This window comes from Anas acuta, chromosome 1 (assembly GCF_963932015.1).
Source record: "Anas acuta chromosome 1, bAnaAcu1.1, whole genome shotgun sequence".
In the NCBI taxonomy this organism is placed as follows: domain Eukaryota; kingdom Metazoa; phylum Chordata; class Aves; order Anseriformes; family Anatidae; genus Anas; species Anas acuta.
The window spans coordinates 143,279,405-143,303,303 of NC_088979.1; the positions used below are offsets into that span (position 1 = coordinate 143,279,405).

At 36.0% G+C, this 23,899-nt stretch overlaps 1 protein-coding gene and 1 long non-coding RNA gene across 2 annotated transcripts in view; one reads left to right on the top strand and one right to left on the bottom strand.

The window, feature by feature from the left end:
- The window catches only part of SYT10 (synaptotagmin 10), a 46,430-nt gene that overhangs the window by 20,418 nt on the left and 2,113 nt on the right, over positions 1 to 23,899 (bottom strand). Inside the window, exons 2-3 of the mRNA XM_068662521.1 lie at positions 12,773 to 13,130; positions 6,782 to 7,346 (exon numbers count right to left, since the gene is read on the bottom strand). Of these exons, the coding sequence (XP_068518622.1) occupies positions 6,782 to 7,346; positions 12,773 to 13,130 (923 nt within the window). The remainder of the gene's footprint in view (positions 1 to 6,781; positions 7,347 to 12,772; positions 13,131 to 23,899) is intronic.
- Positions 1,470 to 17,376, top strand: LOC137845382 (uncharacterized). The gene is made up of 4 exons (XR_011090203.1): positions 1,470 to 2,218; positions 6,684 to 6,847; positions 12,742 to 12,869; positions 13,037 to 17,376. It is a non-coding gene; the product is annotated as an uncharacterized lncRNA (long non-coding RNA).

The following is a 23,899-nucleotide window of genomic DNA, read 5'->3' on the forward strand; positions in this document are numbered from 1 at the left end:
TATTGGTACTAGAGTGTCATTAATTTATGTTGTTAAAATATGAATTATTTGCATAATTAATACTGCACTAGAAATCTAATTTCCTAAAAACCATTCTGGGTAGTTTCATTTTCATTCCAATTATCATAATCCAAGTTAATAAATTAATTCTTTATCTCAATTTTATTATCTAGAACTACTTTCCTAATAATTGTAGTTTAAATGATGTTTTAATGATTACATGAGAAAGTAAAATAGTGAAAATCCTTACAGTGACATGAATTTATTTTGCAATTAATTCCTAAATAAATGATTTGCACATTTTCTCTTTTAATTTTCTTACTGTATGTTGAATGAGCAATTGTACTAACAATCATTTACTAGATGTGAAATAAGTCATTTAGGCATTTGCATTTCTAGACTCTTAGCTGTTCAGTCACAGTGAGGACTGTCTTTCTGTTTAGTATGCAATTAAGAAAAAAACAAACAAACAAAAAAAACAAACAACTTGGATTTTTTGAATACTGCAGAAAGATAATTTCCCAAAATGAAATTTATTTTTTCCAACAAAAGCTATCTTTGCATGACCTCAATGGTCAAGAATCAGGGATGAAATAAAAGATAAAGCTAAATGTTAGGGGTTGAATTAAAAAAAAAAAAAAAAAAAAAAAAAGAGAAGCTTGTCCCCTCAGAGAATCAGCAAAGCTTAATGTATTAAGACATTTCTGCTTTTGAGGTGTAGATCAAGAATTAGAAGAATGATAGAAAAGAAGACTACAGAGCTCTAACAATCTGTTTTCTCATCTGTGCATTTTGACTTTGATGGTATTTATATTATCACAGATGTTGTCAAAAGTTACCTACCTGAAGCTCAATAACACAGGGAATTCTCCTATCTCTCAAGGGGATTTCACTTTGGAAATCTTGTCCCCACAGCTAATATTTATCTCCCTCTCCTGTTAGTCTTTGCATATCAAATTCAACTCTTCTTCCCAACACCTCTTATTGATTGAGCTGTTCTTCTGGGAAATAAATCAATCAGATTTGTGTTTCTTCTTGCCCCTGTGGAAGATGGTCTGGAGACACTGGGGCCTGTTGCTTCATAATGACTGTGTCTACTGCTTCTGGAGGCCTAAATCTTGTTTTAGCCTGACATCCTGATTGCTCTAGGTAAGTGCAGCTGCTGATTGTGGTCCTGATTGCAGAGAGGACTCCCTGAGACAGCAGGCTGGGTCCAGCAGGCTGAATACTCTCAACAGAAGACCAGGAAACCTCCTGTGTGCTTCTTTTGTCATCCCCTTTGTACATAGCCATCTGCCTTGTGTGGTATGGGGGTAGTTTCATTTTGCCAGACACCAAGGAAGCCCATTCCTGCTTCAGAACAGCTGGGGACAGAGATGCTTATGTAACCTATCCGTGGCATCTATTGGCATCTAAGTGGCTTCAAATACAGAGATGCACTTCTGAAGCAGCAATGCATTGATTACAAAGAGAATATTTGCAGTGAGAAACTCAAAGAGTGCTTAGGGCATAGCAGTCTATGCCCTAAGCAGATCATCAGCAGAACATCAAGCTGAACACTTTAGCATAGCTACCATGTACCACCTAGACACAGAAATATTAATTTTCCTTGAGGAAATCATATTTTTCATTCATCTGATATTTCCTACTTTTAAGGTAGACTGAAAGTAGCAGTTTGCCTCCAGCAAAACAGAATATTCAAATAATTTGTTGTTTCAAACTAATAATAATTCAATAATTCATTCAACTCAATTTGTTCAATAATTCAATCATTCAATAATAATCAAAGCCTTCCCTGCTTTCAGTAACTAGAAAGAAACTTGCCCTTTCTCTATTGTCTTTTCTTGTTATCACCCAGACCTAAGGCAGTCCCAAACCTAAATGAAAAACCTAAACACTTTTCTTGTAAAGACTGCCCCAGAATATTTTCTCATGTACTCAGCAGCAGGTGATCACATGGATCACCTTTATATCATCATCACTGATTGGAAATGACAAGTGCCAGCTATTCTTGGTTATTAGGGGGCTGTTCCCATTATAGAGATGATAAATCCTAATATCTCTAATATTAGGGGGCCTTTACTTTTTCATGTTTAACATTGTTTCATGGCTTTTATGGACATTTCCAGAAACAATAGTGTAAACCCATTTTGATGAGGAACTATGAGGAAAACTAATCAAAGACAATGGCTGCAATTGCTCTAGATGGACTGCAGAGGTAGGCTTAATTTTTGTTTGATTTTGTTTGAATCAGAAGAATCTCTCAATCTCTCTTCATAACAGAAGTCAATGTCAAATAGGATTACCTGTGTGACGTCCTACACTGGCGAGTGTTTGAGATAGATCTACTGAGACAAATGTTACTGTCTATTTTTTTTTTGTTTGTTTGTTTTTAAGTTACCTAAACATTTCTGTCTTTTCCAGCAATGTTATTCATTTATATTCCAAGTGCTTTAGAAGTAGCAGTCACTCTTCATGTGCATTATATGAAGTCTGTATCCTTACATAACCTTTTACTAACATCCCACTTCACAAATGGGAAAAATGAAGCACTGTAATGTTTGGTGCTAGAAATGAAGTAGTAATCAAGTTCCATCCATCTACATGAGATAATTCAAGAGGCTACAAATATGTGACATCTCCATGACTAACATCCCCAGGAGATGACCATTATCCTGGAAGTGGCTTTCATCTAAATGTTGAGTTCTATTCATTTTTTAATCCAATTGCAGTGTCATATAATTGGTTACACTAACGGAGTTCACAGAATACCTTTACTTTCCACGAATATTTTGGTCAATGATGTTAGAGGCAGGGATTTCCAAAGCAATCTATCAAGATTAAAAGAATAATCAGAAGTTAATACACTTTTAAATCCAGAAAGTGTTAGATCATAGCAAGAGGGGGAATTTTTGTCTGAGTGATTTCTGAGTAAATATTTGCACTTAAATGATTGTTATCAATTCAAATTAATGTTGTGCTTTTTTGTTTTTTTTTGGTTGTTTTGTTTTTTAAGTATGCAGTAAGTATTGATAGTAACAAACCTCAGAAATATACATGAAGCTCACAAGCACTTTGCAAAAACACGACAGATTATTTTGACTAAATAGTTCATGTAATATTGTTTGCTTTTGATGTTATGAACTAATCTCCTACAGTGTTTTAAGAACTGCAGTATTCCAATATACTAAAAATACTAAACAACCTCTGCAGGTAGTCCAAGGCTGCCCCTGGTTTGTCTTTTTATTAATCAATCAAACAAACAAAAGTAAATGATGGATTATTTATTGAAAGTTCAACCACCCAGTTAGAAGCAAAAATTGGGGATGTTAATATAATCAGATATTTGGGATACTTATTTTTTCACAATCAATTTTACACCAAATTTATCTTGGTAAATTAACATTAAAAATGAAAATGTGTTAGCACTTATAACAGGTACATGCTACATATTATACAACAGCTACAGGTTTCCAACAGAACGTGTAACAGAGAAACAATGATATGAATGAAAAATTAAATGAAGAAAATACAAACTACAAAGGATGAATAAACATCAACAATTGTAAACTATAAGTATAAAAATGAGTATGTGAGGGACCAATCCTGCACTTGTAAAATCATTTCAAATGAAAAAAGAAAAAAAAAAAAAAGAAAAAAGAAAAAAGATTCAAACTGTGGTTTCCCACAGATTCATTGGTTTTAGTGCCAAAAAAACTCAATGCAACCATCCAGTCTGATCTTCCCTAGGTTTTGTATTTCCTGTACCAAATAAAAAAATCCTTGCAAGCAAAACCTTTAAAAATGCTCTTAACTAGTGACAGTCTTTGCATAATGGAGAATCTGATCTGCTGTGGTAATGTCTTTTACTGGCAAAATTTTACAGTTCATTTCCTTGGTAAATCTGTAAATCTCTTCAACTCCTAGACTGTAGAGCCTTGTGTCATAAAATCAGATTCTTTCCAAGTAGGTAATAGTAACGGGATTTAACCAGTTTCTAACTTCTCAACAGAAAATCCTTGACTATGGAATAGACATAAAAGACTCAAAGCTGAGGAGAGGCCACTTCTGTGTTGTATTTTAAGTTTTGCGCTCTTTTAAGTTTTGAGCTCTTTGAGCTCTTACTTTTTCCTGTTTTCTACCACTTATCATTTAGCAACTGTATGAGTAAACCATTAGGTATGGAAAGCATGTCTGAACAGTAAGGTTGGAAACTTCATACAACATACAGGAAAACAGAGCAGAGGTGATGAAGGAAAAAGAGTGAGAGAAATGTATTTGCATATTGGCATCTTGGTTCCTATGCTATACAGTGTAAGTATGGACCTTCCTGCTAAGACAACCACTTCATTTATTTATTTATTTGTTATATGTTCTTTATGAACACCAAAGCATGTGTTCCTGGAGTACAGTTATTTCTCACTAATTGCAAAACTATCTGAGTCATATTTTTCAAAGCTTGACCCAAGTTCTACTGACTCTGGCAAGTGCTACCTATTTAACTGCTAGTGAGTGACACTGGTAAACTTTAGATCTGGTATGTAACTCTATAATTCCCTACTGATTAACATCTTATGCACTGTTTATTGCTGTGCAGGATTGGCTCCCTCATTTTACAGTTTCTGAAGTGTTGAAATTATTAGTGAGCAAAGTTTAATCGACATGAACCAACTGAAGTAAAACACAAGGCAACACATTGCACATATAATAACAGGACACCTTATAGGAGGGTTTCATTTTCACAGGGAAAATCAAACAAACCAGTTTCTTACACAGTTAGCTGAGAATAAGGTAAGGCTTGTGAAAGTAAATAGTCATTGAATACTAGAATATATTTCCTATTTTTGTGTGTGTTTATTGTTAATGGTTTAGGTGAGGACAACTTATTCAGCCCAAAAGGCTGAAATCCAAAAACTAAATGCTTTCTCCTAAATTTCATACACACTAAAAAAAAGCAACACAGAATGAACTAAGCACTATAGCTGCATGTTACAACCCTTAGCGATGAAGAAACTTAGTTTAGAATTCAGTGCCAAGATTAGCAAGCCTTTTCATACAGATGTTTATCAGCATCCCTCCCCACAGCATCATCTGGTATGGTATTTCAATTTGCTTAAAACCAGTGATGAACAATCCAGGTATTCTAACTTACTGAAATTGTTCTAGTTGTCAGCTAAAGATCTCATACATATGCCTATATATATATGTATATATCTATACGTGTATATATATATATATACACACACACACACATATATATACATATATATATATACATACATATATATACATATATATATACATATATACATACATATACATACATATATATACATATATATATACATATATACATACATATACATACATACATACATATATATATATATATATATATATATATATATATAATGTTACTAGGGTATTATTCCATTAATCCAAGTAATCCAAGACCCTAAACACAGATTTAATATTAAAGGTTGGGAACATAGTTCTTAATTTTACCTTATATCTGAGCTTCATCAAATAAAGTGTACATAGTTGTGGTTTTCTGGACATGTACCAGAGGTTGTTCAGGCCAGTTTGGTAAACCCCACAGTTAAAATAAATATTTTCCAGAATTCACAAAATTCTGAAAACTGCCCTCATTATGAGACCATAACTCTCTTGTACTTCTCTCTCAGGAAACATATTGCTCATACTAATACTGGTGAGCAAATCCAAGTCCTCTTTGTCTTCCTGGTCATGCAGACCTAAATTTCCCTGTCCAGCAGGTATGCACAGCATGAAAATATTTGGGAAAAGAAGCATAGGAAGCCTCTGGCTCTATCAAAAGAGTGGTGTGAAGCTTCTGTCATTGAAGCAGTGTCTAGTACTTCTCTGTCCTCTGTTCATCCCTGCTACCCTATAGATGGCAGTCCAGCTCATGCTTAAGGACATGCATGACAAACTGTTTTGGTTATCTCTACAGAAAAATAGATGGGAAATTTTTCTACATAAATAACATAGTTTAAAAAACAAAACAAACAATGAAAACAAAGAAAACAAACAAAAAACACTTGTTTCTCCCTTCTTCTCAAATTCTAGCTAGGGAAGATGAGTTTGGATTTCTGTTAACAAAGATAATGGTTGGACACTGGTGTTTTTCCTGATGGTAGCTTGTCATCTGTTCTATGAGTGAATTGCACAGACCTCCTTTTCTTGCTTACAACAACAGCAAAATAACAATTTCTCTTTCCTAACTTTCCTTCCCTGTGTCTCTTGAGTTTTGCTAGCAACCAGCAGCAACACAGATACATCTACTAGGGGACCCTAGGCAAAGGGCAGCCTGCAAAGAGCATCTTAAACTTCAAGTATTTTGAGACTCTCATGTCTCTCACAGGATCCCAACCCCATGAAAATGTGCTAACAAGTGCAGAACAGGCTCTACTCTTTAATAGATGGTTACGTTGAAGGACAGGGTATTTTCCTGCCAGGAAAATGTTAATAGCTCTTGTTAAGCAGTGACTTTCTGTGATGTACTATTCAATTAATAAACCTAATGCACATTTGTACAGTGAGCCATAAGGATGATGGTATGTTCTCAGAAGATTTTTTTAGTAATTAAATTTTCTAGCTTCCTAAGCATCTTATTCTCTGTGCTTAAAGGAAAATATTGACTTTTTTTTTTTTTTTTTTTCCAGAATCTGCTGATGATAAACAGGATGCTCTGCCATGAACTACAAAAGAAAAAATGAAAATATCACATTAATGGTTTTGGTAATGGTAACACATTACTTACTGTGGTGGCACAGTGGATGTCTTTCCATACATTGGCTTCCCTGGAGAGATCTGAGACTTCAAAAAGGTTATCAAGAATTACTTCCCCAATCATGTCATGTCTAGAAAATCTGTCAAAATCATAAACACTGAAATGCAATTTCCTGTTGCTGAGTTGATCATAGGCTACAGGAAACTGAAAGGTTTCATCAAAGACAGGATTTAATGTCTTTCTGTGAACTCGTGTCTGAAACTTCTTTTTCCTATCTGGAAGCAGATATATCTTAACGTAGGGGTCGGATGTTCCTGTGAAGTCTTTAGCAGGCAGATCTAAGGCTTTGATAATTGTGACAGCCAGAAGTTCATTCTCGTAATCATACCGGAGAGTGAAATTAAGTTTTCCACATGTTTTCACATCTTCTTGTTGCCCATCAGAATCCACAGACTTCTGTTTGTAGAGTTCTGGTTTTATTCTCCCAATGCTGGTTGTTGTCTCTCCCCTTTGTAAAATTGGATCTGTCCCCATGTTAAAATCAACACTGGACACTTGCATCTGTCTTGGCAAGTGCCTCCTGAAAGAATTGTGCCTGCACACACACACACAAAATGAGCCATAGTTATCTCCAGAAAAAGACCTGGCTATTACTAAACAGAAAATACATCAAGAAGACTAAATTAATAAGGGTTTGTATCTTTAAAATAATTTTAAAACAATCCCCCAAATGTTTTACAACTGTTAAAACATCTTTGAGAGGAAATGATCATTCAGAATTAACTTCTTGACCCGAGAGACACCCAGTGTCCTGGCAATATGTATATTTATCACCTTATTTTCGAGCTATGCAGCTGAAACTGCATTCAGGTTCTTTCATAGAACAACTTCACAGTTCCAGCATTACTTGATCCCACTGTGCTATTGCATGGACAAAATGTAGCCAGGAAGAAAAAAAAAAATCACCTACAGACAACAGACTTCCTTCCTGTTGTTTGGAGGCATTCATTGGCTGTTTTTCAATTGAATGTTTACCATGCTTAACATTGATTGCTGTGAAAGGCCTTAAAAGGCCATGCAAAGCTTCGTTTGGAGGTTTTCAACATAGTGCTTTGCCATCATACAACATTTTAAGTATATCCATTGGGTATTCAGTACAGAGGTACAGGTTGCCTTCTCCAATAACATTGTGAACATTTTGTTCTGGCTGCAATACATTTCAAAGTTTTGGGTAACATTTTCCTGTGATAGTTTTTATTTTCCTTATGTTTTCATACTCTTCTATGTATTATATTAGAAAACTGATTCATATACTTGTACCAAGAAACATTATGTTTAAATCATTGTAATTCTGAATATTGTGTAGCATATATGTACATATTTATGGACTTATCCTGACTCACGAACATCAACAGAAATTTTTACCTTTTCTAAGACTGAAATCAAACCTCTGTTATGCCATGCAGTTTTAAAGTAGTATAAAATATTGACCAAAACGTTTCATAGAATTAATCATTAGCAGATTCCATTATGACCATATTGTCCAGTTTATTTTTTGGACATTTTCATATTTCCTTGGTACTTCACTACCCTTACAATCTATACTGGAAATACTCACTACCTCCTCCTGTGAGCGTACTTAGTTGCCATTAAAAAGCAATTTAATTGTCAGAATTTCCTCTGCTTTTTGCAATCAATTGCTTATTAATGCCAAATGCAGCCTTGCCTTATTGCCTGGTTTCCCTGTGGTGTTGTGTTCTGAAAACAAGAGGTGTCACAGCTGTGTGTTTCTTTCTTTAAATCAGAAATGCAAATTGTCCATTTGAAAGCAACCAGGACTCGTTTTATAGATATTATTTGTATTTTTGCTGTAAGTGAAGTGGTTGCAGAAGGCATATAGCACAAAACTACTGCAATTTAGCTGGGCAGAGATACAAGAGGGTAATCTGCAGCCATTAAATAATAGACAAGAATGTTTCCCATTTTGGCTGTTTCAGTACTGCTAGGTGTAGGGAACAATCCGACTGTCACAAAAGAATAGGGGAGGGAGAATAGGCCAGGTTTGATGTAGCTCCAAAAAACCCAGGTGTTTTGATCTCAAATTTGGATGAATGTTATACCCCTCTCATAATACATTTTACCTTTCTTAAATGTTTCTTAAATGTTTAAGCTGCCCAAATTCATAGCATATGATGTCCATGCTGGACTGGAGTGAGGACTGGGAAGGCCCTAACTAGTCAGAAAACATAACCATATCCTCAGGGAGTTTCAGGGCTGCCCTTGAGCCTTTGCCCACTGGAAAGTCCCATTTCATAGGTGTGCCAAACACAAGGGAGGAACTGAACTCCACCCAGAATATAGTGGCAATAAAAATTTGGGCATGCAGTGATTTACGTGCTAGCACTCTAGTATTTCTGACTTTCTGCCTATGCATGGGAAACAGTGAAAATGCCTGCATGCCATTTCCAGTGTGAATGAAATTGGATACAAGACAAACTCTTTTTTTTTTTTTTTTTTTCTCCTAGAATTTGTTGTATTTATGAATATCTGAGTTAATACTTGTACATGTAACTTGCAAAAACATGAATCTATGATTTCTAAGGTGCCAACCTCCTTTCAAATTGTCGAACATTGCATACAAAAGATCCTCTAGCAAAGACAGTCATTGTTGTGAGGTGTTGCTAAGTAGAACAGTGCAGCTGTATGGCTATGCCCCATGGGAACCAGCAGTGCTTTTGCTCTAGTAAGCCAATGCCCTAATTACATAGTGCCTAGTATCTGTTCTGAGTCACAGCATTTCACCAAGATGGCTAATCGGTCTGTTAATTATTAAGAAGTTTCATTGTTGTCATGGCAACATATTTGTCTTCCTTTGTTCTGCAATAACAAAGGACTTAATGACTGTTATAATGAAGTACAAGGATGTCAGGCAACCAGGTTGTGAAGATGCTGTGAAGCTACTAATGTGTGCAAATCCAGGTACTTTGAGCCACTACTGGCTTTTACATAGCACTCCTACAATAGACATGTGTTCTATAACTTAGAGCAAACACATTTTGAGTGACAGTAAGTCTGCACATAAATCTCTAATATGAAATGTGCTTATACAGGAATAATGATAGTATGAAGCTGTTTTCTTACTCAATAAGATTGACATATGTAAGTAAAAAGTAGAATAGGATGCGGATTTATGAAATGACTTGAGATTTATGACGTGTGGCTCTGGTCTAGCTTTACTACATGACATTAGAGTGATGTTTTGGAACAAATCCAGGAATGGACACCAGCATTAAATTGTATTTAGAAAGAACTGAGGCTGCTGTTTTCTCCTTGAAGTCATCAAATTCAAGAGACGTGATTGTTATTCTTTAAACTTAACATTTCTAAGCACCTCACTTTTGCATTTATACCTCTTGGGAGCAGACTTACTCTTGTAGAGCTGAGTGGCAAGTTTCTCTCCCACCTAACACCAAGGAGCTCAAAGCACTCTGAAAGTCAAGGTGAATATTTGAAGGATGAAATATCACAGAAGCAATACACTATATTACAGAATAACTTCACAAAGTTCTGGGAAAAGTGTCTTTCTCTAACACACAGCAAAAATGTATGTTAAGAAACACCACTGATGCAGGAATTCTTCTATTGTAGTTTACTAGCTAATTGGGATCAAGGACTGAAGGACTTTTTTTTAAATTTTTTTTTCTTTTTTTTCTTCCTTTTAAACTAGCAGGTCTTTTCTTACTATTAGGAACTATGCAAATGGTGTCATTCTAATTAAGCAGAAATTTATCATTTCCGTGCAATAACATGTCTCACAGACATCAGACACCAGAGCCAGTTTTTAATCATTATGCGATCCAACATTCTGTCACATGAAAGAGAAGTAATCCAGAAAACTGGTCTAAATATCCTGCCTTCATCTTATATATGACATTCTTGGCAGTAATAATTAATATGGGCTGTGGGAAGGTTTAGACTCACCAAGCACTCAGGGTTATAGAAAAAATGCATTTGCAAATACAGAAAGGATTATTTCTTGGTACTTTTGAAGATACATCTCATTCTAAACACTTTGTAACAAGGTATTTTGTTGTTGTTTGTTCATTTTTGTTTTGCCTTTTTTTTTTTTTTTTTTTTTTCTGAGCAAAATGTAAAGGAAGCTGAAGAAAGTGTTTCCAAACACCCTACTGCTAATTGGCTAAAGTGGGAAAGATTTAAAACTGATAATCTAGACAGGGTAAAAAGAAAAAGCTTCCTTACATCATGCAGAAAGAGTATGACTGATGACAGGTTTTAATTTTGTAAAACTGTCCTTGGCCTCAGGGATATTTTATGTATTTAGATCCCAGTCCAAATCACTCTGGAGGCCTGTGGGAATATTTTCATAGCCTGAAGTAGCTCTGTATCATGTCCCCGGAACTTCTTTTTTCCCCTATATTACCACCGAGAGTTTTCAAATCTATTTGCCAGCTAGATATTTCTTCCGTCTGTTCAGGTAGTCGGAGAGCCCAATCACCTACAGATTTACCTGTTGGTACATGATGGATAAAACTCTTCCAATTAATATCCAATTAGATAGCAGCCAGTTACATAATATCTTTATCATGCTAAGCTGTATCAGTTTTGGTCCCTCTGTGTTTCCTATAGCAGTTACCATGTCAGAGCTGTTTTTCCAGTATTTTGGAACTGTTCCTCAGAAAGACTTGGATACCGTGCTCCCCCTCTTAGCAGATGGATACAGTAGTTGGACTCAGGCACAACTAAGGCAATGTGGCCTCAAGCCAGCTGTATAGTCGCATCATTCATCACAGTTCAGCTGCTAGAGTCAGTTAGACCTCCTTTGGATAGAATATTCTAATTTTTGGGAGCCTTCTGGGGTTGCTTTTTGGCTGTTCCTCGTTGTTGGAATAGCTGGAAAAAATGCCTTTCTCTACTCACCAGCTCAGTGAATGCACTGAGCAAGCAAAACACTGTCTTAGGGACTCTCAGAAAGCCAGCAAAATATGTGCCCACTAAACGTAAAGTATGTCTTCTCTAGTCTTGTGTCTCCAATGATTATTATGATTATTATGTGAGGGATATTTTTTTTGTTGTTGTTTTGTTTTGCTTTTGTAGCTTGTGTTGATTTAGCAAATAGTCCATTGAGTGAAAGCCACTTCTTATGTAGCATTTGTACTCTTACTTATAGCATTATGCAATACTTCAGATGTCTCTTTTAACCTTCAGTTTCCCATTTTGTGTTTACGAAACATTTCTTTTAAAAAATTATTTGTGTATTTATTTTGTTATGTAGGAAATGATCTTTGTAGTTCACTGTCTATTTCCCATGCATTAAATTGCTGACAGTATTTGAAGAAAACCCTGTTTGATACTACAGGTCACTGCACATATCTTCTTCACTACTTTACAAGATAACTCAGTATCTGTGACAAAATTAAAGTTTGTGTCCTTCACTTTAATACAAAAGAAATCACTGCAACAATATTATATGCTTGACTTTTATTTAAAAATCTATATATAATCTGTACTGCTTTGAGGTCAGTCTGTAAGGGTCTGTATTCTTAGACTGGGACTTTAATTCCTTTATAAGTGGAAAACCGTGTCTTGAAGAAATGTGCCATCAACAACAAACCTGCCATTTATTTAATGAAGAAGAAAACTTTCAACTGCAAAAGCAACTCCTCTACAAAAATATCTCTGTGAAATGACAGACTTGCAGTACTTGCAAAAATCACACTCAGATTGATTTTCCTATACACAAAACCTAAAAAGGAAAAGCTTAAAGTAGCAATAACATATGTATTTACAAAACAGTAGAAGACAGAGATTTGATCTTCATATGTTAAGGCAGTGAGGTAGCACCACCTGTTTTGGAATATTCTGTTTAAATTCACGTGACTGCCATTTCACCCATAACTTGTAAAAACACAGCAAACATCCTATGATATTAGAAGTTTTCAGCAGCATGTTCTGGTTGTACCTTTTTCCAGGAAACGTGCCACAGATGTAAGTGTCCCTTACCTTGATGATGATGTGGGCTCTGTGATCTGCCTCTGCATGCGTGCATGTCTGATCAGATGTTCTTTCAGCGCATTCTGGACCTCTGCTGGTATATCAGGTGAAGTGTGGCTAATTTTCAGTGCAGCTTCAAGTACCTTTGTTGTAGGTTTCCCATTTTCTTTAACTTCCTTTTTCTCGCTGGTCTCAAAAACCTCTGTGGGAGCACTCGAGTTGCTCTGAGGGACATTACTGGCATTGGAAGTGAGAGGTTTGCTTCTCCAGCAGGGCCAACACAACTTCCAAAAGACAAAAAGTGAGACTACCAGCAAAGCGAGCCCGCAGAAGCTGACGACTACTGCTAACAGACTGACTGAGATGTCTGCAAGGAATTAGAAACAGAGATCATCATAACAGACAAACATGGAGAAAAAAAAAAAAAAAAGTAAGAAAGAAACAGGTAAGGAGATAGAAGCATTTTAACCACTATCCTACCAAAATCTTTAAAGTTTTATTTATTTATGTATTTGTTATTTTATTTTATTTTATTTTATTTTTAATATATCTAAAATGCCTTTGAAACGTTATCATTCTCTACTATATATTTCTTTTCCAAATTCTCCAGTCACTGTTGCACAGACTAGGTGCCAGTAACAGTACCAGTAGCCACACACTGCCAGTCAGGCTTCTCAGGAAATAAGGGACTACACAAATGGTCCTGAATACACCCAGCCATGGTCATCAAAAGGTGTTTGCTCATGAACACTTCTTGCTGAAAAAAATAAACAGTCAACATTTTCTATAAGTGTACATGAAGATAGGTTAATTCAAAACACTGAGGCTGATAAAGAAATTTCTTCAGGACTTGTCAAACTTGTGACTTCATGTGCTAACTGCTTCATAAACATGTTTAAACCTAACATTTACCTGGATAAGCAGGAGCAAGATATAGTCTGTCACAACCAATAAGTGGCAGGGGTTAAATCTTAAGCACTGATAGACCACGACAACACATATATCTTGGTATCTAAAATTATGCTATGAAAATGAAGCTGGCTTCAGAGTACACTATACAATGCCCTGGGTTGTATGGAGATCTTACCGTACACTTAGCTATCTCTGCTGCCCAGCATTTGACTTTTTCTGCCACAGTGGATTAACATATCCAATAGCTCTGTCAAAGTAAGGAGAACAGATTTCATACCAACTAAATTCTGGGAACAGACGTGCATTTTAGGAAATGGTGGATCACCAGAAATGCCAATTGGGCCTTAATTAGGATTTTTATTCTATGTGACATGTTTCAGTTTGATTTTTCCAGTATCATGTAATCTTATAAAATTTGACTTAAAAAATCCCCTTCCTTTTGAAAGGAGGCTTTTGTATGCTTTAAAAATATTCAATAAGCCCTGCCTAAATGCCCCTCAAGTAATGGCTGCTGCTGCTTGTTACAACAAGATTTGACAATTTAACAACTAATATTTTGTATCCATAGCTCCAGGCTACAGACTACTAAACTGAACTCATGAAAAAGTGCAACCAGAGTTTGAGCGTATTTTTTAATAAAGGCTCACAGGAAGAAAAATAGTCTTCTAGATGTGTATTGAATCTATGAAACAGTATGTATCTCACAAATACTTTGGGGATATTGAGTTTCAACAAGTTCATTTAGGAAATTTTTCTTTCATTTCCAAATACGTCTATCAGTAACAAATCATAGAATCATTAAGGTATGAAAAGACCTCCAAGATCATCTGGTCCAACTGTCCCCCTAATCACCAATATCACCCACTAAATAATACTGAGCTTAAGGCCCATTCAGCACGAAACTAGGTGAGAACAGTCAACATAAACAGAAGATGTTTGTAGTTCGGATATTTGAAAGACATGTTTCTACTTAACCTTATTTCATATACATCATGGCCAGCTTCATGGAGGAATCAGAAGGGGATATGCTTCTGCATTTAAAGCATTTGGCACTAACTGCTGTCCTGCCTTGAAGAGAAATATGCCTCTGTGAATATTTTCTGACAGTCCTAGGAAAGGTGTCATCCTTTTCTGCTTGTAGTTAAATGTCAAAATGTAGCCCTTGGAATGTCCATGTCAGCTTAAGGAGAAATTCATATGCTAAATTCTGATTTAAGATGTCCATAAAATGAATGGTTGCATGATTATACCTAATAGCAATGTAACACGAGAAGCAAACAATATTTTTGCATATGATTTTTCTAGAGAATTAATGACTGATAGGGGTTATTAGGCTATTTGGTTTGATCTACTGTTTACACTGAGATCTTTTCTGAGCCTGATAATTTTTATTTGGCTTGTGCACATGTCACAGCAGTGCCTGATCTTGACAGCAAGAGAAGGCATTAGGAGATGCTGAGTTTACGGCTTGTTTCAATGATTAATCACTTTGTTGCATATTTGTATTTCTGATTTGTACTTCTGTGGTTCTAATTTACAGTCATTTCTTCTTTCATGTCTTCATATGAGAGGTGAAAAGCTATGATTTGCTTCATAAGACATGCCTAAGCAAAATGTGCTGGAAAAAAACCACCCACAAGGCCTGAAAGTCAATCACCTACACCAGTCCCTTGAATGGCTTTAACCTGGGGTACTTCATAATGTCCCAGACAATTCCTGAGCATGAATCAGGAATTACAGAAGACCAACAATCATTCTTTATATGCACTTTGGATGTGGTCCTTATATGTTAGTAGAAGACAGACTTTAAGTGTATGGACAGAGGCTGTGACATGTGAATTGGCCTCAGTGCCAGGGAATGGTCATAAGTAAATTTAAGAAGTGAATACAGAGGTATGCCCCATTGAAAGAACTCTTTTTGGTTAATTCTCCATTCTCAAATCTTGACCAAATGTAAAACTCTAGCAAAAGGTTAATGATTTTTCAGAAAGCAAGAAAAAAGAAAAACAAAAAGAAATTCAATTTGGGGTCATTTGCAGTATTTCCAGCTCAGTTTAGATGTGGTTGGCATAACTAGGTTATGTTTGGAAATGAAGGCTTTTAGAACTGAAAATTATAATTTTTCATTTATAAAATGTTGAAACAGGATGTGTAACTACTTTGAAATAGCTGAAATTATTTCAAAATCAGAAATATGATCATTGATGCCTTCCAGCGGTTACAATTTGATGAGCAGACACTATCAGCTGAAAAACATTCTATCAAAGCATTTCTAGCCAATCTTATTTTAAGTTTTTAACTGCAAGACACTTTTCAAGCCTTCAAATAACTTGGTGTCTCTTTTCAACACCTATTCTAGTTCTTCGACTTTCTTTATGTATATATTTTTTTTATATTTCTATTATAATATTTTAAATTCTCTCTAACTTAGTACCAAAATCTTTACAGACATTGTAAGTTTCATACACTGAAATAATCACATGAAACATCTGAAGTCTTAAGAGCAGCGAAAATATGTAGGAGCTATTTCTAGAGATAGTTGTACAAACTACTGTCTCCATATTTGCTATTTAATAATAAGTTAAAGAGTTTCACATATTGCACTTGATAGTACAACAAATTCTTAAACAAAATCATGAAATACAGTAATTGTCAGGAATTGGACCAAAAAATAGTTCATTAGGATAAAAATATATTTATTTCATTTACAGCCATAATTGCTAAAAAGCAGCCACTATACCATATACATTAATGTGAATATCATGTTTCATTTCCTCATTTCTGACAGTCCCTTGGTTGAGTAACTACTGTGAAATATTTGCTGTTATGTGAAGACTGGAATCATCTGTAGAACAGCAGTAAATGGAGCTTCCTAGACACTTTACATGTTACACCGGATGTATCTCATGTATTACCTCTTAAGAGGAAGCTTGGTTTGAAAAACAAAAAAAAAAAAGCCCCCAAAACATCTCCTGCAGATGAGGAGTTTCTTCACACCCTATTAAGGAAATCTGCTTGGGAAGAAAAATGGGTACCAAAGGATGTCTGTGTCTTTAGGCTGGGATTGTGCTTTACTTATGTAAGCGTTATATAAAGATGGTGACAACTTCAAAGACTGACTAGGTTTTTAGAGGCAGAAGGAGAACACTCAATCTTCTGGGACAATGCTAACTGTCAGTGTTGTAAATAATGTTCTCACTTGTCTCCGGCATGAAGTAAAAGAAAAATAATTTTCAACCACAAGCAGTTTTTTGACAATTCTTTTTTGTAATTACATCTTGTCTTCAATACTACAAGTTTACACAGAATAGGACATCTTTCTGCATACTCATCAGGGTGTACAAAATTATGTTTTTGCCATTCTTGTTCACTTGCTGGATAATTTTAGCAATGTGAGGAAAATTCCCGTTCTCTCACACCGTCTTCTGATCAGTGGGAAATCTTTCACTGATTTCACTGGAATTAACATTTCACTCATGGTCATTTTTCTTTACCGACCTCTCTTTAATGTCATCTTCATAGTCTTGATAAAATGTCATGTCTGAAAGAAAGTGTCCTGTTTCTTCATGGTTTTCTATTTAAAACTACTATCTGAAGCTGTGCAATATTGGACAATTTTATATTTCTCATTTGAGAAAGACATACCTACTTGGGTAATGCCTGAATTATATTTACCTCACAATCTTCTCTCTGCATTTTTTATAAATATCCTTGGAAACACATTCAGCATAAGAGGATCCTTGACAGCCAGTGTTTGATATTAGGCAAGTACTGCAGAAACATATATTTTTTTTCTTTCTGGATGCAAGGAATATTTTGAGCAATGGTTTCTGTACTATCATTTGCAACAAATTTTTGTTTGAAATTTGCCTCAGGAAGGTTCTGCATGTGAATCCATTCTCAAACATGCACACTGGCAGACTTCCATGTGCAGACCAAATTAAGTTCATTTCCATTTCAGTCAGTGCCCTGAAAACATAAGGCCCTTAGTGCTTAGCTTGAGAAAAAGGATACTCCACCAACACATGGTATTGAATATGAAGAGGAGACCAGCGTATGTGGTTACATGGCTGCCCACGTGCATAACTGGCAGGCAGCACAAGGAGGGAGCAGTCACCTACATTTGTATCAAGTCACAGTATTTGGTGTCTCTCACATCACATCACATGCCAGAAGATATGCCGAAGTGCAGTCAGTCACATTGCTCCAGCTGGGGTAAAAGAGATATGCCTGCAGAACAAGACTGTATATTGGACTCATACTTCAGGACTGTTGCAGAGCCCAACAGCCTTGCTTTGGCTTTAGAAATGTGCTGTGAGTGTTCACAGCAGGCAGGAGATGAATTACATCTGACATGGACCAAGCTACAGAGAATGTACTTTTCCCAACAAAGCAACAGCAGGAAAGGACATTCTGGAAAAAGAAGGCTTGTATCCTCTTTCGACCCCCTTCTTGGTCTATAGCTGATCTTGGATCTCTTAAACATTTAAAGTTCAACATCACGTAAGGTTTTCTCAGACCAATTTTCTTTAACTATTTTTTTCTCTCTTGTTAATCATCCATAAGCAACTCTACCATCTCCATAGGGACTACTCTGAATGGAACTCTGTAGTCTGGAATATCAGCAGTTGGCTCATTCAGATAAATTAATATGTCTCTGATTTTCTAGAATTTGAAGAGAAGTGTAAGCTTTATTAATTATAAATGGTCTGGGTCTGATAAACCTCCTTTACTCGTGTGAACTAGTTGTCCCAGCCCATCATTTTTGCTGTTAAGTTTTCTTTGGGGAACTCTGAAGAACATCAAAAGTTGCAGGTGTTCATTTTTACTCGGCATTAGCAGATCTTCCACAGTTACCTCAGTATTGTCTAAATCACCACAGATAGGGATATAGCATACCTCAGAAAGTGGCAGGTTCAATCTTTCTTATTTTCTTTTAACCTGAACCCGTCAAAACACCTGACTTACACTTCAAACTACAAAAATAACCTTTCACTTAAAAGTCTACATGTAGTATCCTCTACTGTTCTCACAATGAAACATGCTTTGAATAACTTCCCCAAATCTTTTGACTCTTGCCCTGTTGTGAATGTGTTCCCTCCTATGCTGCTAATTCAGTCTGATGTCTGAACTTGTTCAAAATAGCCATCACCACCTCCTGGCTCAGATATCACTTCTTAGTGCTAACAGAACTCTAGGGTAGAATATTTCTTAGCAGCAAGGGAACTGAATGAAGTCAGGTATGACTGTGTTTTACTACATCTTTAGAGCACATAAAATTATTAATCTCTTGTCAAAATAATTTTAGCTGTTATATTGTTTATTAATGCATCTGATAATCTACTTCTGTCCAACCACAAATGGAACATCCTCTTTTACCATTTCAAACTCCCTATATAGGCCTTTATACTTTAGGATGTATAGTAGATCTTGGGTATTTCCCAGACGCTTGTTAGCTTTCTTCCATCTCTATATATCACCTTCTGCTTTCCAGAAATCAGAAGGAATTTGCCATAGCAGCAATGTAATCCATAAGTCTTGGTACATGATTTGCATGCTGTATATAATTAAAAAGGATGGCTTTTACTTTGCCTGGCTGGATACTTGTGTTTTGCCTGCAGTGTAGGAAGCAAAAGACATTGGACTGAACATTGGCCTCTCCACTCTAACATACCAAATGTAAACTGGAAGCCTCCACTTCCAAGGCTTTCTCTGGCCTACCTGTTTAGCTACTTTCATACTTGTTAGTTCTCACTTAATCTCAAAAGGAGATAAATTTCCATCTCTGCTCAGCCTCTTTCCCCCCTCTGCCTTCCATTAAACAAAACAAAACAAACAAACAAACAAACAAACAAACAAAAAACACAGCTTTGAGCTTGGTCCCTTTCTGCTCTCACATTTGCAAGCATATCTAAACATCTGCAAGAATACCTCATTATCCTCTCTCAGAAAAGAAAAGGACATGAAAACGCATCACAGGCCCTTTGGACGGCCGACAGTTATGAGCATGTTGTAGCTACAGCCAGGTTTACATAGTTTAAGTGTCATTTTTGAATTGGCATGGTTAAGTTTATTCATACATAGCATTATATGATGAACATACAACACATGATAAAACCTAGCAAAACACACAAAATTGGCATTATTACAGATTTGTCCCCCTGCTGTTGTAAACATTTCTGTATTTTTTCTTTGCAAAATATGTACAGAGGAAGATTCCTTTATAAATGCTTGCCTTTACTGTGCATCACTGCTGTATGTGTGTTGAGCACTTCTGCATTGTTGTGACTGTCTTCACATTACTGTAAATAAATCTTGTTTCTGTGGTGCATTTACACCTCTTTTCTACCACTACATTGCTGAATTAGCTATTTCTGTTTTTCACAGCTTGTTACCATCCATTTCAGAAAGCAGTTTTCAGTAACCCTGCACTTTTTCTTTTTTTCTCCCAAACCATATTTCTCTCTGGTAATAATTTTACTCTGTCCAGGTGATGCATTATACCATAAAAAATTTGATCTCTCTTTAACTGTTCAAAAGTTTATTATTTATTTTTCTCACATTTATTTGTAACAGAATGCTCAATTGTTTCACACAACAGTTACTTTCTTATGAAGAAATATGTTCCTTTCTTGTATGATACTCTCACACTGATCACAGTACTCTTCACATTTGTAGTCCCCTTTGTGCTTGCTTTTGGCACAGTTGAGAAGCACTTACAAGCATACTACTGGATAAATCTGTTCCTCTATCCCCCTAAACATAACCAGGTGGTTCAAGTGTATCTGCAGCTTATACTCTGCATGTGTATACCCACACATGCATGTACACACAAGTATGTTTAAAGGAACCAGGACTGATGTAAACCACCAACTGCAATCATCAGGATGGGAACTGGCAGAAAAGGAGCTGACAGCCAACAGGAGACTCATGCTGGCTGCAGCAGAAGGAACCCCCCCAGTGACATTGCTCTTCAGGGAGGCACGAGGCTATATTACAGAATGGCCATGCTTAGGATGCTCTTGAGTTTTCTTACTCCTTCTGTACTTCTGTAGTAAACTGTCAATCAAAGGCGGGGTTGGAAACATGTCAGGTTAAAGTTCTATGGTAGTAAAATAATTGTGAGTGGAATACTTAGGTGAATAGAAAACAATCCTGTAGAAGCTGATGCTTGTTGCATGGTCAACTTTAAAAATAAAAATAAATCATTATCTGACAATCAAAAGAGCAAGAGCAAACATCGCCCTCAAGAACTCTCTAGCCCTCATCTAGCTCACTAGATGACTAAAATGTCCTCCTGGCAGGGAAGGAACTGTGTTCCCAGCTCTGTTATAAACATTGGTTCCCCATGAGAATGGATAATGAGGTTCTTAAACTCTGCAGGACCAGAAGGCCTAACAAAGCAAAGACAGCAGTAAGTGCCCACCATTTGCAGAGGATATGTGATAGCAGTGAATTTTGAACATGTCCCTAGAGCAGGAAGCCTAACTTCCTCTCGGTACACTTTATGCAGATGTTTTCAGAAATGCTCCCAGCTGGGACTTCGATATGCTTGGCTCCTTAAAATGAAGAGGGATGCTTAACTGACAGAAAAATAGAAAAAGACAGAAAGACAGAAAAAAGACAGACAGACAGACAGACAGACAGACAGACAGACAGAAAGAAAGAAAGAAAGAAAGAAAGAAAGAAAGAAAGAAAGAAAAAGAAGGGAAGAAAACCCTGGAGTTCCTTATTGATCATATAGCCTGAATGTAAATACAGGTATAACCAAGCCTGAATGTAAATACAGGTATAACCAAGCTGTACCTATGAATTTTGGGCATTTCTAGAAGATAATTTATTTGCATTAAAGATGAATTTTATTAGGTGCAGTTCTGCACACGTCTATCTCCCATATATTTTCTACCTGAACTCTTCTCTTTTTTTCACAAACATCTTAGTAATTTTGTCCAAATCTATTCGGCATAAAGGAGGTGTAAAAAATAAATAAACCAGTTGCACATCTAATTCAGCATTTTACGAAAAACATTATTCTCTTCAGAAGAAATCTCACAGTCATCTGACTATATAGAAGTACCATAAATGTAAACAGTTTCCTAATCTTTTTTTTTTTTTTTTTTTTTTTTTTTTCTTGAGCATTCCCCTGAGATAAGAGAATTAATAGTCCTTGTAATTACCAGGGCAGAAGATATAACAGCAGATGTTGTATTTTCACTAATTGTCTAAAGCTCTTGGAAATTTACAAAATGTGTTCTCTCAATAAGATTCTTTCCTCTGAGTTCCATGGATTAATTATCCATTACACTAAATATGATTACCCCTTCTTGACCCAAGCAGTGAGCTTGAGGGTCCTAAGGTTTTGTTGCTGTCACTGAGAAAAAAAAAATGTATTGAAGAATCAGCCATTTCTTTGATGTAATCCTGTTTGTCCACAAAGAATGTCCAAACTCTTATATCTGTAAGAAAAAGGGGAACCAAACACATGGAGGTTATTTATTTTTTTTCTTAGCTGGCAGTAAACCTCAGTAGCTCTCTTTCCTGATTTGTTGATTCATTTATTATTATTATTATTATTACTTTTTATTCTGCCCTTCCAAAGCCAAACCTTCCATTTCTTGTTCTGTGTCTCTAGCTCCCTCTTGTGTGTTTGATTCTGTTACCCTTGTCTTGCTTTCTCATATGTAGACACCTACACTATCAAAACAACAACAACAACAAACAGTACCCAGCCTCTCCACTTGCCAATGAAACATCCTGGGTTACAGGGCCAATGTTGTCTCATGTTTTACTTTGAGCCTGTGAATTGGTGGTGATTCCTCTGAGAAGCTCAGCTGCTTTTTACAGGCCAGTTGAACAGAAAGCAATTATCACACGCACCAACAAAACCAAATCATAGCAGTATTAGTTACCTATTTTAAAATTTTCAACTTCCAGAACATGCTTGTATTCATGTATTAAATAGAAAAGGTCTTCTTTCCTTTTTATCATCTACTTTTTTTCTTTCTGAAATGTTTCTTGTACTATTCTTTCCTGTCCAAATATGGGTCTCCTCATCTTTTAGCCTTCTTTCCTCTCATGAAATTTCTTTATTGATTCTTCCTTATACTACATTTGTGACACTTTCAGGTATCTTGTTTTTGAGATGAGAAAAACTAAATGAATTTAGTGTTCAAAAGGACAATATACAGACTTTTTCTTTTTTCTTTTAATTTTTGCACCTCTTTTTATGCTGTCTCATTGACTCTGCTTTTTGAATTTGAAAGTTTAGCTGATTCTATAATATAAAAACATACAGTAATAAACCATCATTCTTTAATCACCCTCTCAGTCTTCTATATCATCTCCACATCCTCCAGAACTCCTTCTCACAGCTCAAGTATCTTCTTACTCTTACTACAGTAGATTCTTCACCATATGCTTCAGTGCTTGCTGCAGGGGTTAATGCCTGACAGGCTGCACAAAGCCCCAGACAGCAAGTAACTGAAATGGTTCATGATGCGTGTTATCTAGCTTGGGCAAACACTGGGAAAGGGCTTCCCACATCATCATTTGGGGAAGGCTAGAGCAAAATACAGCAAAACCAATAGGGCTAAATAAGCCATTGCTCTTCTTTACCCTACAGCTACAGTTGCATCATGACACCAGAATTGTGCAGAATTTACTCAGCCACAGCACCACCGCCACAGACTCTCACACCAAATACTGGTAAGCCCACGTACCAGACACCAAAGTTTCAGGAAAACACAAATATTTATGGCTTTATTCTCCAAATGAAGATGGAGAACACTTTAGGTTTCTACCTTTAATGAACAGCAGCTGTGGATGTTCAACACTGTGGACAACATTAACTTTACACATAGAGATGGAAATATAAATGCATTTGAAGAGCAGAATAAATACCTCTCTATGGCACGGTTTACCTTTCGATGACCACATTTTCTCAGCCTAGATACTGTATTTACTATCTTTCACCTCAGCAAATTCATGAGAGTAATATTTACATCTTGTCTATCCAAGTGTTTACATATTAAAATATTGTCAATTATCAACAATGACTGTGTGTCTGTTCTTCCTCTGAAGTCATAAGGTATTAAAGTATGATTACTAGCACTGTTAGTAATTGATGAGACAATGTTTAATTTAATGTGTGTGTCAATAAAATCGACACCCTTAATGTTTTTCTTTTTGGAGGAAAAAGTTAGATTTAGGAACTCAGTTGAGATG